The 15,551-nt window shown below is 41.3% G+C and overlaps 1 protein-coding gene across 8 annotated transcripts in view; it reads left to right on the top strand.

Annotated features, from left to right (window-relative positions):
- LOC129244638 (apoptosis-stimulating of p53 protein 1) overlaps nucleotides 1-14,880 on the top strand; it is a 154,551-nt gene extending 139,671 nt beyond the window's left edge. For all 8 annotated transcript variants that reach the window (XM_054882377.1, XM_054882381.1, XM_054882378.1 and 5 more), the window contains 6 exons: nucleotides 4,979-5,246; nucleotides 9,113-9,333; nucleotides 9,415-11,855; nucleotides 11,944-12,161; nucleotides 12,235-12,437; nucleotides 14,268-14,880. In XM_054882377.1, coding sequence (XP_054738352.1) covers nucleotides 4,979-5,246; nucleotides 9,113-9,333; nucleotides 9,415-11,855; nucleotides 11,944-12,161; nucleotides 12,235-12,437; nucleotides 14,268-14,312 — 3,396 coding nt within the window. In that variant the 3' untranslated portion in view covers nucleotides 14,313-14,880. The remainder of the gene's footprint in view (nucleotides 1-4,978; nucleotides 5,247-9,112; nucleotides 9,334-9,414; nucleotides 11,856-11,943; nucleotides 12,162-12,234; nucleotides 12,438-14,267) is intronic.
- Nucleotides 14,881-15,551: the final 671 nt, after the last annotated feature.

Consider the following 15,551-nt stretch of genomic DNA (forward strand, 5'->3'; position numbering starts at 1 on the left):
GACGTGACCTGTGCATGCCATGAGGTGTTGCTGACACTGTGCGTGTTGACCACCAAGCTAATTTGCAGCAAAACCTTGGCGAAGTTTGAGATGGCGTTAAAGTGTTCATTAAATGGATATTTTTCGCTTGGTACGTGTATGCTCGTATGTATGTATGTATGTATGTATGTGTGCATGTGTATGTATATCATGTAAATGGATTTTCTTTGCGTCAACTCAACTTCCAATTTTGGCGTTGCTGCTCTTAGTTCCTTTAGTAAAAAGTGATAATAGTCATAAGTAAGTAAGCTTATGAGGCTTTGATACTTTGCTACTTTGGTTGATCCTTATTTATTATGCATGAGAAAGTGAATTTTGTGTTTTATTTTTAAAATTTATGCTGCTATTTTGATAGCACTGTGATCCTTACGAAGATAATGTAAAAATGTACACACCTTAACCGTTTCGTATGGAGAGTGCAAAATAGGCAACTTTCGTGCGTGAAAAAGGAATCTAAAAAATATTTTGAAGGGCCCAGAACGGCATCCATAAAGGACCAGTTCTACCCACCCACGTCTGGATCCACTATATTTATCGCCTGCTTTCATGCTATAGACTCGTCTTCTTATTCTCTATATGTGCGGCTTCGCCTTGTTGCACTATGTCGAGGTCAATCTTTTTTTTCCTAGTACGTTCTCGATGTATTTCTTTACCACGTTCCAGTTATCCTCGCGTTCGAGCATTTTGCTGATTATGTTGCTCGGGGCGATGTCGCCAATCTGCTTCTCCAGAGCATTTCTTTTCGCGAGCCATCTGTCACAACTAAAAAACGTGTATTTAGCGTCATCGCTCAGCGCTTCGCAGTATATGCTCTTGGAATCGCTTACCTTGCCCATGCGGTATAGGTATGTCCGGAAGTATCCGTGGCCCGAGTGGAAGTGAGTTATGAAGTAGTTCACTTCCCCGTAGTTCCTTTGGCCCCATTTGCCAATAGATGGAATAAGTTCCCCCGTCCATCGGCCACTCGGTTCAGGGCCCCATCTGCTTTGCCACAGCAGCATAGTTTCCGTTCTCAGAAGCTAGTGATGACGTGTTTCCTCTTGAAGTCGCACACATCCATTCGTGGCCGGACCATGAGTTCGACTGGTATCTGCCCGCTGATATCAAAAATTGCTTCGCTGCCGTACAGGAGAATTGAGCTTGTGGCCGCCATAATTACCTTTCTTTTGCTCTGTGTTGGCCCACCGATGTCTATAGTTGGCCCACCGATGTATCCGCATGCCGCTGGGCCCAGATAGTAAGCCTGAAGTCAAGTTGAATACCTAAGTACAATATTTCACTACTTTTTGGGTCACTAAGGACGTGTCGTCTGAATTTGGTGTCCCCGCAAAACTAATACGGCTATGCAAGATGACGTTGCTCACTACGAGCAGCGCCGCCAGAATTGGGAAGGACCTCTCCGCGCCGTTTGATACCAAACGAGGTTTCAGACAGGGTGACTCGCTGTCGTGTGAACAGAACTTAATCGTTCAGGCACAATTTTTTTATAAAAGCATACAGTTGTTGGCGTATGCCGATGATATCGACATCATCGGCCTTAACAACCGCGTTGTTAGTTCTGCCTTCTCCAAACTGGATAAAGAGGCAAAGCGAATGGGTCTGGTGGTGAACGAGGACAAAACGAATTACCTCCGGTGCCGCATATCGGCACCCACGTCTCTATTGACAGTTATAATTTCGAGGCTGTAAAAGATTTCGTATATTTAGGAACCAGCATTTACAGTTATACTAATGTCAGCCTTGATTTCCTACGTAGAATCTTTCTTGTCAACAAGTGCTACTTTGGACTAAGTAGGCAAATGAGTAGTAAAGTCATCTCTCGACCAACAAAACTAATATAGCACTCTACAAGGCCCTCATCATGCCCGATGACAAAATGCGATAAAGCGACGCTTGGAGACTTTAAGAGAAAGATTATGGCAAAGTTTTTGGACCTTTGCACGTTGGCAACGGCAAATATCGCAGACGATGGAACGATGAGTTGTATGAGCTTTACGAAAACATAGCGCAGCGAATAAAGATCCAGCGGCTACGTTGGCTGGGTCATGTCATCCGAATGGATACAAACGCTCTGAAAGTATTCGATGCGGTACCAGAGGAAGATGGTGGTAGCAGAGGAAGAAGAAGTCCTCCCATGCGTTGGAAAGATCAGGTGCAGAAGGACTTGGCTTCATTTGGTGTGTGCAATTGGCGCCGGTTATCACGAGAAAGAAACGACTGGCGCGCTTTGTTAAGCTCGGCCAAAATCGCGAAAACGGCTATCGCGCCAATTAAGAAGAATAAGAAAGACGTGTCGTCTATTTGCATACTGACCTCGAGTGGCATGTGACCTCGTGTCATAAGGATGACTTCGGTTTTATGTTTGGCGAGTTCCTTAACATGACTTGGTTTAGCTTCCTTCTAGCGTCCTAAGTGTTCCGAGCTTGTATGACCGCAAGTATGTCGACCGCATATCTCACTAGATATGTATCTTCTGGCACTTCTATGCTCAATATATCATCGTAGCTTAGATTCCAGAGATCGGGGCCAAGAATAGATCCTTGAGCTGCGCCAGACGTTATCGCTTTTGTTTTCTGACAATCTGGTGTGTCGTGCAGCAGATCACGCTCACTCTGGTAGCTCTGGAGAAACGGAAGACGTTTGTGTACAGAAAGCAACCTCTATTTAAACTTCTCCTAAGTTTGTTGTGTCTTCCAGAGTCCCTCTACAGTTGTATGCCAACTGCATGGGACAGATAAAGTTATGCGTAACTTTTTCATGGCATGAATACACGCAGAGATTTACCATTGCCTAAGCCACCCCAGATTTAGCAAAAAGAGGCTGACTACTATTAGAAAAACTTTTTTTATCTCTTGATGTTCCATGACCACAGTGGTTTGTGAATTCGGGTACGGCGCAAGCCATCCACTTTGATACCATTAAGAAAAAACCTCACGTTAGGATAGGAAAGAAATATAAGGATGAGGGAGTAGATGAGCGGTGACCAGGTAGAAATTTCAGAAGAAAAAATGCAGATGAGAAAACCCCCCTGAGGTGCCTATTATCTAAACCTGCATTTATTTAAAAAGCTAGAGCCAAAATGTTAAAACTCAGCCTCGCAAAATAAAACAACTTAGGAGTAGAATCCGATGTAATTACAACCCACTTTCTCCCTTGCAAATACTGCAGATTTTGCTGAATTTAGTCACTTGAATTTCAATCGAACAGTGACTGGTTAAGGCCCCGAGCACTAACACAAGATTCGATTTGTTTAGTTCCAGAATCGCTTCCAATCAATCTATCCGTACTCAGGAGAACACAACAAGTCCGTGTTTTCATCCAGTGCTCGATGAGTTTACTCGAGCATGGCCGGTAGCCTTATAACGTCCCCTTAGTATAACAATAGCCTTTGTGCTCATAGGCTATTATTTCTTTATTGAATTTTTGGATTCTCCATCGTCGATTTTATATGTGGTCAAAATTTTGTCAAATTCTAGTTCCACAAAGTGGGTCAAAACGTCAGTTAAAAAATAATAAATATTTACAGACATAACGAGATTTGAGTGAGAGCTACTTTCGACAAAAAGTTTGAAATTCATTTTCTCAAAACATCAAAAAATTTATTGGCTATTTTAATACTAAGGGGACGATAAGTTCTATGACGAAATATTTAAATGCGACTAAAAGGTAGGCCAGATATTTCTGGACGGATTTCGATTGCACTACAAGTGAGTGAGCATGATGCCTTGATTGCCACTAGACTTTCAGAATTAATTTTAACTATTAGTACTTTGATTCCCGCTTTCTTACTAAAGCGTCATCCATTTCCTCTCAATCCATCTACAAATCTTCCAGTGAAACACACATTGAAATGGTACACTTCATCTGTTGTTCTCTTAGAGGAATGGGAGTGAGTCCAGATTCAATTGGACACAAGTCTGTAAAAGTGGGAATAAACGCCCAATGCCCCCGAACGGCAGATAGAGAAGCTTTATCATTACAGAAATATTATCGAAAGTTAGCCATTGACTGTCGAGAGACGAACATTTTCTATCATTTAGTGTTTCATTGTGGGTTTCGACACCGGGGCCTACCTAATGGTCGTCGCGCTCAAACCCATTCAGCTTTGGATCCTATCTTCTGCCAATACAATATATTTATTATGCTTAGCGTTAATACTTATTATGATTTTCGCATATTCCACTGCATTCACACAAGTTTGGCTGTGCTGTAGATACTGGCGTGCTTCGATATAGCATCTCCTTTTTTGAGAAAGAATTATTAAGTCACGAACTTGCACACACCGTGTGATATGCCTTCTTAAGCTCTCTTAAAGATCGAAGAAATTACAGCTTACTCAGAAATTGTTTTTTCCGTAAGCATCATTTTGCACTTAGGCAGTTATTGCTTGTTCCCACAGGTATAATGTAAGCACTGCATATTTAATTTTTTTTCTTACTAAATAAACCTGTCGCAATTACCTTAAATTTATTTTTATTTATTACATTGATTATTGCTTATGATTGATTACCTTGTAGCTTACTGTTTATCTTCATTATTACAGCTTATGGTCGCATTCATACAATTTTGGCTTACATCATTTTCATTAAATGTATCTTCCTTTTCTTTCTCTCTTCATTTTAAATATTCGCTGATTCGACTACGCTCCAATCACTTCAATGACTTTATGGGATTATCAACGTCAACACCAACGTCAACGGCATCACCAACTTTACCAACTACGCCGCCATTACTATCACTATCAACATCAATAAAATTCAAATTGAATTCACGCATTCACGCATTCGCGCTTCACCTGCTCGACGAACTGTCGCCATCGTTACTGCTGCTGCTGATTATGATGAAATTAACATTTTCTCACATCCGCAATACTCACATCACTTCGTACATACACATACCTGTGTATTCTCTTTACAACAACCACATTCGCCTCGCGTAGGTGCCTGGCAGGCTGACATCAGCCGAATTACGGGCGATGGCACTGCGACAACAACAGCAAATCGACTCACAACACCAGCTGTTGGCTACCAAGGAGCAGCGTTTGCGTTTCCTTAAATCACAAGAGGTGCGCAACGCGGTCGCCAGCGCTGAAGGTGAACGCCTGCGACGTTTACGGGAGCGCGTGGAGGCGCAGGAATCCAAATTGCGACGCTTGCGTGCGCTGCGAGGTCAAGTGGACTTACAGAAGACTTACAATGTTACGCTGAGTAAGTATCAAACAAGACAACGGTATACCCTAAACTGCATACCTAGCTGAAATGGTATGCAGGAGTGTAGTGATAAATATGTATTGTATTTATATGTAAATGAAAATATGTGTGTGGGTGTGTTTGATATCTAAAGTGGCTCCTCTTTTTCGCTGTTATAAACATACATACATAAGTGGCTTTGTTGACTGTTCTATACCTATTGCAGCTCTGTGGGGATTGTGTTTAGTGTGGCGCACATGCTCCTTGTTCCTTTTCCCACAAAAACTAGTGCCACATGTGAACATACGCCACACGCTACATGCCATCCGCCACTTGCCATGCACCAGCGGTGCAAAAGCAGCCATAGCCCATCGTCATGTCCAGTCGTCATGAGCACTAAAGTGTCTTTCGGCAAAGTGGACAAGCAACAATGCTTTGCTTGGCGGTTTCAAGTGAGGGTAGGGCAATAAGCGGAGAAATGCGAGAAATTCTTAATTTGCATGTTGTAAAGTTATGAAAATTTCATTCACCGCCTCTTCTTTGTTTCAATTTCTACTTTTCGACGCCACCATTTCCTGCTCGTGCTCAACAGGAGCACTATTCCTGCCATTATTGCACTTTGCTAAATTTTTTGTTTGTTTTTTTGTTACACAAGATTAGGCTGCCTCTTAACATTATTCTACATTATGTTCTACAAACGTAATTGGATTTATTTGAGAGGCAAGCGTGTTGCTTTCAACCGTTCCACAATTTGACTTCAACCCTACGCGTTGCCTTAACACGCACACATTTAACTTCACCTACTCATCAACTTTCACATTCTCTTATGCCCCTTCGGGCATTCGTATATCATGTAACATGTAGAATGTTACATCTGGCGTATAGCATGTGGCATGCAGTCTGAGGTACTACGGACTCGTCAAACTCGGCACCGGTAAGCACGCGAATTCTTAGGTATACGAAATCCTTGCTAAGCGGATTATAACCGGCTCGGTATTCACAGCTCGTCAGCACTAGCCTGTTTTCCGCTTGCCAAAGCAAAAAAAAAAAAATTATGCTAAATTTCCTTTGAGTGAAATTAGTGGAATATATTTACATGAATATACATCCACATATACTTATTTACATGCCGGTACATCCCATCTTTATCCTGCCAATGATATCTAACTACGCTGCGCAAGGTCATCCCTACAGCTGGCTATTAGGTGGAGAGGCGCTTGGATTATGGCTTTTGCGTACGCCACAAATTGCGCTTTCTCATCCAAACCTCTCATAATACCTTTAAAGCTGTTAACTAATTAAAATGTTAATGGCGGTTGACGAGTGTTCAAAACGAAAACCGGTTAAAAGTTTTTCGATATGGTGAGGGATTCATTTATGCAATATGTCGTGACATGGATCAGTTGGGGGGGGTGCGTGCGCTAAACAACTGGACAGAGCACGTCATACCATATAGTAATCCCTGTGGCCACTGGTACTTTAGTACCAGTTGGCTTTGCAGCTGAAGTACTTGGTTCGTCTTCCATCGTTTTCCATGCTAGCGACTGGTATTTTTGACATGGCAAATCCCTATAAAAAATCAATTGTGACAATACGATGTAACAAACTAGTAAGCTTCTCTATCATAACTGTTACAGTTAATGAACTATTGAATTAACGCTTTATTGTCATACCAGTTACTTAACTAGTTCATAATGAGCAAGCAGAAGCAAATGATTGAGCACGTCAACAACATTCACTTTGTCTATTCATCTAATCCTCATTTCGCACATTATATGAAACACTCTTCTTTTATAGTAATATCTAGTAGAAAATTTTGTTATAATACTCACCTCACACTAGTAATTTTGCAACTAGTTCAATTCAAGTTACTCGCGAACTAGTTTGACCTCTGCCGTCAAATAACCGTTTACACTAAAATGTTTGCTGATGAAATTAATTCTTCGGTGGAAGGATATTTTTGCGCCATTGTGTGAAAAGTTTCAGTTTAATATGTGGCTTGTGGTTCGTGACTTGAAAGCGTTGAAATTGAAACTATCAAATTATACGTCCCATTAAGTTGTAATTGTTAGGATATGTATAAGTATTGGAGTTAGTTTCTATTTGCTAAGTTAAATCATAAAGCTTGTGTTGTTAATCTCGTAGAGAATGCCTAAAAAAGCCAATCGAATTAAGGTAAACTTTAAAAATTTGTTGTTTTTTAATAAATTTACACTGAAAAGAAAAATTGTTAACACGCAGCAGTCCCTTGGGTTAATTTCATAATAACATCGCTTTAATTTGTGTATTTCAAACCTGCTGCAAAAACAAAACAAATTGAAATCAACGCGACTTTTTACCCACTTACAACTATATATAGCTGGCGCATACACCCTTTTTGGGTGTTTGGCCGAGCTCCTCCTCCTATTTGTGGTGTGCGTCTTGATGTTTTTCCGCAAATGGAGTGACCTACAGTTTCAAGCCGACTCCGAACGGCAGATATTTTTATGAGGAGCTTTTTTCATGGCAGAAATACACTCGGAGATTCGCCATTGCCTGCCGAGGGGCGACCGCTATTAGAAAAATGTTTTTCTTAATTTTGGTGTTTCACCGAGATTCGAACCTGCGTTCTCTCTGTGAATTCCGAATGGTAGTCACGCACCAACCCATTCGTCTACAGCGGCCGCACTTATTTTACTAAAATTTCGTAAGCCTAAAGTAAGTGAATACTAAAATTTCTAATAGTTAATTATTTAGCGGAATATTTGTTAAAGTTTTCTTAATCTTGTATATAGTTTGAAAATTTGATTTAGTTGGTTTTGGTTATGGCATAAACAATTAAAAAAAAAGTTTAGCTCGAAGAACAGTTTAAATATTATATAAAAAAATCACCATGCACTCATACCCATATACTCGGCAGTGTACGAGTATATTTTCAAACGCAAATCATAAACAACGCATTTTGTACCGAATCGTCACACGAGATTGGAAAGGGTGCATATACTTCAATATGAAGCAAAGAAAGGAGTGGGTGGGTCCAGGAGATACGCCAAAGCTGTGAATGAAACCGGATCTTCATCCAGTGAAGATGGTGCACTGGGAAATGCTCGAAAAGAATGCCACGGTCAACAAGGAGCTCTACATTGCCCACCTATACCGCGTGAATGAGGCTATTCGACTGAAAAGGCCTGATCAACATGGTCAAACCAGACTCCTTCACGACAACTCCAGGCCCCATGTTGCACAAATCGTCAAAGCCGCACTCTAAGAGCTGGAATGGGAGGTGCTTCAGCATCCGTCATATTCTCCTGAACTTTCACCGACCGCTTACCATCATTTCTGTTCCCTGTCAAACCATATGAAGGGTGTTACCTTCGATAACAAAGAGGTCCTTACAAACTGGCTCAACAACTTCTTTGTCACCAGACCCAGCGATTTTTGGTGGAACGGCATTAACAAAGTGGTCGAGAGGTGGAAAGTGGTTGTAAACAGTAGCCATGAATATATACTTGATTAACTTATTGATAGAATTATTGTTTTTTGTTTAAATAAAAGTCTTCGATAAAAACGCTACGAACTTATTTCGCATCCCAATAATTTTTATCAATTCCACCAAACCCACAACGAAACCGCTTTGGCCGTTAAAATGGCTTTGAATACCATCCGCTTAAAAAAAAGTGCCACCTTCGTTATATTTCCGCAAATAGTCCCAGGCGTCAATTCAGTTTAAAAACTCGTATGCGGTAATTAATATTGCACCCACACATTGAGTTTCTTTTCAACACCAAATATTAAGAAAAATGTTTTAAAATAATATTTATGTCGCCTTTTCCATTACTGTGTTTTTATTTGTATTGTCTATTCCACCTTTTTTTAAACAAAATGTAAATTTTTTCATACCATAGGCAACGATCTGGACTCGATTCGAGCTCTTTTTAGTGAAAAGGAGAAAGAGCTTAGTTTGGCAGTTGCGAAGGTGGAAGCGCTCACTAGACAACTGGAGGAATTAAGACGCGATCGTCGCTGTCCAATAAATCTGCTATCAACTGGTGGTAATAATGGCAATGCACAGCCCTTGCCGCCACAAGCATCACGGGAACTCGAGAAGTTGCGGCGTGAATTGGTGGTAAGTTCCGAATAGCCTAGGCCATATTTTATAATAACTTTTTCAATTTTAATACAAATTCTTTAAAACTTGCACCCTTAGTATCGTAATCAACTATCGCTGCAACAAGATGCCCGCTTACATTTGCAACGTGAGGCATTGCAGCAACGGCAGGCTGAACTGCGCTCCGTTGACCAGCGCATTTACGAGCTACAGACAAGGCTGCAACGTAAAAAAACCGCCAATTTACAAAATAATATGCAAAATCAAAATCAACTACACCAGCAACAACAACAGCAACAGCACCAACAGTCTGCGTCTCAGCAACCGTCACATCAGCCTGCGGCGCACGCGTACAATAACCCTAAGACCAATGCCGCGTACAATCACCAACAAACCAACCACCACAAACAAGGCGTGGCCGCACTCAAACAGCAATTGCTGCAAAAACAAGCTAGTAATCTATTAACTACTGCGCAACAGCAACATAACTCTTCAAAGTTCCCTAATATTATCAATCGTGAACCGAATCGGAGTATGCAACGCGGCAATGTAGCTGCTGTCGAGCCATACATACATACGCCACAGAAGTCGGCGATCGCACCTGGAAGCGGCTACTTGGGCGCAGGCAATATATTGAAACATGCAGCTGCCACCGCTAACACCAATCAGCAAAATCAGCTGATACAAGATTTGACGCACATGAAACTCAACATAACTGCCGCTACGCACAGTCCACAAGGCGGCGCGCCAAATGTGCATGTGCTCAACAGCGGCACAAATGCCGCTAATACGCAGACGTCGTTCTTTAGTGGTGAAAGTGACGAATCAAAGTTGGCGAAGAAAATGCTAACAGCATCGCTGGCGGCCGCTAAAGCCGCGGAACCAACTAAGCCCGTGGAAGTGGATACATCGATGCACATCTATGCCGAAGTGGGTCCGAAAAAGCGGGACTTGCTGAAGGCGGCGGAGGCGGCCAAAGCGGCCGAGGCAGCTGCGCGTGCTACTGAGGCATCATCAATTACCTCATCGTCGTCAACAGGCTCGGTCAACACCACCACCACCACCACAGCCGGGGTCACGACAACTGGCAGTAAAATACCGAAAAGCATCGGTTCCGCCACCTCAGCAACGGCCATGATCAGTAAATTAAATAGCGCAGCAGCGGCAGCAAAGGAACGCAACGAATTGGAGAGGAAATGCGAAGGCGCAGCAAACGAAGCGTTGACAGAGAAGCAACACATTCAACAGCAGCAACAATTGACCGTGCACAGTATGCCTTTGGGCGCTGCTAATAAGTCGCTGGCCACCGCTGTGGCACATACAAGCGCGTCGACGACTACAACCGCCAGTGGTGACAGCGTGCATGCGAAACCGAAACCGCTACAGACGCATGTATCCGGTAGTTTGGCGATACCGCCGCGAAAACCCATCAGCAGCGTAGCACCTACATCAGTGACCAGCTCTATACCGAAAATGATTACCTACAGTCCAAAAGTAAACCGTGTTGCGCCAAATGTGGTGAGTGCCACAGCAACAGCGACAACAAGCTCAGCATCGACAACAGCGAACGCAGCGTATTCTGATCGACCCGCATTGCCACCTAAGCCCAGCAAAATATCGCCCACAGAGCATACGAACGACCACAGCTCAAGCGGCGCTACGAATACAACAGCAGCAACAACAACAACAGCGTCTACGTCGATGTTAAAGAAACCTGCCGTGCACGCGGCTTCAATAGCAGCTGCCGCAGCAGTTGAATTACAACAAGCCACACAAGGCCTGCAAACGCTCAATATCAATGATAATCTGCCGATCAAGGCGAAACCGCTGACAATACGTAAGCAGCCTATGTGCGAGCAGCCGCGTCTTAAGTTAGGCAACAGTGTACCTAAGCCGCCACTACAAGCTGCACGCAAAATGGATGTGCCAGCTGCAACATCTTTTCTGTACCCTGCGGATGGTTGCCACAGAGGCGAGCGCAACAAAGATGCGCCGGAAAGTGTTAACGGTGGTGTGGGTGGTGGCGTCGCTGGTACCAGCAGTATGAATCGCTCAACTGGTGCGAATAGCGCGCCATCTTCGGCTGCCTCTTCACCCGAACAGCCACCGCAGTATTCGCCACCACAAGTGCCGTCAGCGACAAGCGCTCAACCAACACACCAACAGCATTCGCCTAACAGCAATTCTCAATCCAGTTCCAGCATGGATGAATTGGATAAGATAGAACGGCACAGCGATGGCGTGAGCGGAAGTGAATCTACCACCACCGATAACAGTGGCCTCAAGCGGCGTGCCGCTTCCACCGGTAGTGCGCCAAACACCTCCTCACTCGCATCGGCGACGGCTAGCAACGGTAAACCAAAATTAGCGCGTCGTGTGAGTTTTGATCCGCTTGCTTTATTGCTAGACGCTAGTCTGGAGGGTGAGTTGGAATTGGTGAAAAAGACCGCAATGCAGGTTGCAAATCCTAGCGCAGCGAATGACGAAGGCATCACTGCGTTGCATAACGCCATCTGTGCGGGTCATTTTGACATAGTCAAGTAAGTGGAGATTAAAAGTTAGTTTGAACGCCTAAATAAAAATGCATGTTTGCATTTCCCTGCTCCACTTTCTATGCACTCTTTACAGATTTCTTGTGGAATTTGGTTGCGACGTGAATGCACAAGACTCCGACGGTTGGACGCCACTGCATTGTGCGGCCAGTTGCAATAATTTGTCCATGGTGAAGTTCTTGGTGGAAAATGGTGCATGTCTGTTTGCATCGACACTGTCAGATCATGAAACACCTGCGGAGAAATGCGAGGAGGATGAAGAAGGTTTCGATGGTTGCTCCGAGTATTTATACAGTAAGTGTTTGCAGAAGCCTTTCTAAATAATCATTCATACATTATCATTATATTCTCATTTACCTCTTTGCAGGTATTCAAGAGAAACTCGGTATACTTCATAATGGCGAAGTGTATGCGGTATTCTCGTATGATGCTCAAAACAGCGACGAACTTACATTCCAAGTCAACGATCGTTTGGTTATCCTGCGAAAAGGCGATGATGCCGAAAGTGAATGGTGGTGGGCAAAGAATGCGAACGATGAGGAAGGATACGTGCCCAGAAATCTGCTGGGGGTGAGTATAGCAAGATTAATGTGACTAAGAAGGCATGAAAAGAACGTGAATATCAAAGGGAGGGTATTTAACAATAACTAATATTCTTTTTTTTAATATAATTTTTCATAATTTTTTTTAGCTAAAGAGTTAGCCAGTACGCGTTATCAACCATTTTTAATGTACAATGAAAGCTACTATGATGTTCAATTTTTTTACTTATGAGGGACTGCCGCTTTTAGAAATGTCAAAAAAGTTGTACTACAATAAAATTTCCTAATCCTAATTCTCTCGAAACGCGAATGGGTTCCTCTGAGCAAAGTGACGACAAAGTTCCTCTGGTAAAATTCGATGATATTTTTTTTTTTTAATTTTGCTGTCGCTGGTTGACAGAATCAGCTCTCAGTGTACAAACGATATTACTTACTTCCGCCTTTCGCTGTTGCATTTTTTAATTTTTTATTTGTCAATCAGCTGATGCGAATTTCATCTTGGTTATGTTTTACTGAGCGAAATGCTGCGACGAATATTGCATTAATAGGCCTGCCACAATGGGTTCGTTGTGGCAACGCATTTGACCGAAGTGACGTGAAAGCGTTCCGTGGAGCCACAGCGAAAGTATTGCCGCAGATAAAAACAAATAGATGTTCTTCCCGTGAAAGCAAATAATATATTTCGTTGAGCATAATCAAGTTTTTATTGGTTGTGAAATATGTTATGGATCTAATGTTTATTGAAGCGAAAGAGGGTTTTAATAGAATTTAGCGTAGTCGTAACCGGTGGTTGCGGATCGGAACGCGAATTAATTTTTCAGGACAACTTGGTTAAGCGGAATCTTTTTTCTACTCTTTTACCGAAATGATAAAGGTGCATTCGAATTGATTCAATCAATTTAAGTTCCATTTATTTTCTGCATTTACTTTGATATAATAAAAAACACCATCGATAAAAATTTGCGCGATAAAAAATTGTTCTTTTTTAATCAGTTGCCATTTTGGCCGCACTTGCCGTGCGGCAAAAGTAGAAAGTTGCCAGTTTTTGTGCATTCCGGCTTGGCGTACGGCATTTATTTGGCATAGTCGACTCTCTTTCAGTCAATTTTGTTGCAGCAACGAACCCTTTGTGGCAGTCCCATTATAGGCCCGTTACCTGCTTATTAGAACATCGCTCCATGGAACTTTCACTGTACAAGTATTTATAATGGAGATCGGTTAATCGTATAAAAAAACATTTCGTCGGCACTCTGTTGAATTTAAAGCATACTGCTTGCTTTGCGTCTCACTTTATACGAATCTGTTTTTATTCTTACTTCAGATTCGGATTTAGTATACCAAAAGTCCTAGGTTTGAGTTCGGTTCAAAATTTGTGTTGGTCTCTGCAATGTTTGACTGCGGCCGAAAAGTTGCTCAATACTGTTGCAGTTGCTTTGCACATTACTGTACAAGTACAAAAAATAGTAAAAACCTAACTAAATTTTTGCGAAAACTAAAATAATTTTTTTTCCAGTGTAGGCATTTTTAATAATTTTTTATTACTATCACAATTACACAAGGTGGCGCAAAATTAATCATCTTATCGGAAAATTTATAATTTTTGCAAGTGGTGGCGTACATCAATCATATTTGACACTTGCAAGCTAGACATCTGCAGTATACAAACGCACAAGCAATAGAGCGCGTAAAGGTGGAAAGAAAGATTTCCATCACTCAAAATAATTTTTTTGTTTATTTTTTCACTTAGTAAAAAAGTTATTGAAAAACAAAATTGGATGATTAACTTTGTGTCCCCTTGTTTGTTATATTTCACAATAAATTTAATATTATTTTCTTCCGTTCCCTTTCTCATTCACAGCTCTACCCAAGAGTCCCACCACAGACCTCCAATTTCAACGATTAGCAGTTAATACGTTTTTATATATGTAAAAAGAAATCGGGTCGTCTAATACAAAAACACTACATATCCAAGTATTTGTAATATTTGTGGCAGCTTATGGAAAACATGGCACGCTAACAAAGTACAACATAAATTGGTGATTGGAAGTAAAAAATATTTGGCGAGTTGGAGGAACGGCGCTCGATAGTGACGTACGAAGCATTTTATAACTTATTTCGTATACATTTTATTTTCATACATATGTATGTATGTACAACTATAAAAGCAACTTTAGTTCGACTAACCTTATTTTGTGTATTTGTTTTAAGAGTTTGTAATGTAAGGTAGCATTCGTTTTTTTGCTATCGCCTGAAAGTGTCCATAGAATGTGCAACATTGATATTTAAGCGTTTTCGAAGGTTTTCTATATACTAAAATACATACATAAGCATGTATAAATGTATGTATAAGCACAAAAAAATAAAAAAAGCGAAGTGAATACGATAAATTCATAAATACATAAATACATACCTTGTAACTCCTACTAAATAACAATACTATTAAGGCTTACAATAAAAATATTGTATATAATAAACGAAAAAAACAAACACAACACTATTTATTTATTAAAAATATTTGCTTTAGCAAAGACAGTGAGGTTTTCGAATTTTGTGGGGAATTTACTTTTGATTTATGTACTCGGTTGTTCAATAAGTTTTGCGGTTCGATAAACAAAATACAGTTTTATGGTTGGAAATACACTTTATTATACAGTACAGTCTCCCGCAAGATCAATATACTTCTTCCAAGGAGATTCCAATTTATGAATTTCATCCCAGAAGTGAGAATGTAGTGAGGGCTGTAAAATATGCTTCCACAGCAGTTATAACCTCATCATTTAATGAAAGACGCTTTCACGCATGAATTTTTTCAGGAAGTTGGTAGGTGCCCAATCTGGATGCTCCAACAATTCGGAGTTTTATTCATGGATTTTAGCCATTGTTAAAATGCTCTTGTGACACGGTGCATTGTCCTGTTGAAAAAGATCTATTTTCTTTTGCACACTGAGTCTTTCAGAATTTATTGTTTTACCAGTTTGCAAGTTATCAACAACCAAATTCCCTTCGAATCACAAACACTGATGCCAAAACCTTCTTCCCCGATTTCTAGACACGAACTCGTTTCTGAGCTGAAACCCCCGTTTTACACCACTTTTTAGCATTTTATTTTGATTTAGCATCATAGTCGTAGGCCCAAGCTTCA

This window comes from Anastrepha obliqua, chromosome 4 (genome assembly GCF_027943255.1).
Source record: "Anastrepha obliqua isolate idAnaObli1 chromosome 4, idAnaObli1_1.0, whole genome shotgun sequence".
NCBI classification, from domain to species: domain Eukaryota; kingdom Metazoa; phylum Arthropoda; class Insecta; order Diptera; family Tephritidae; genus Anastrepha; species Anastrepha obliqua.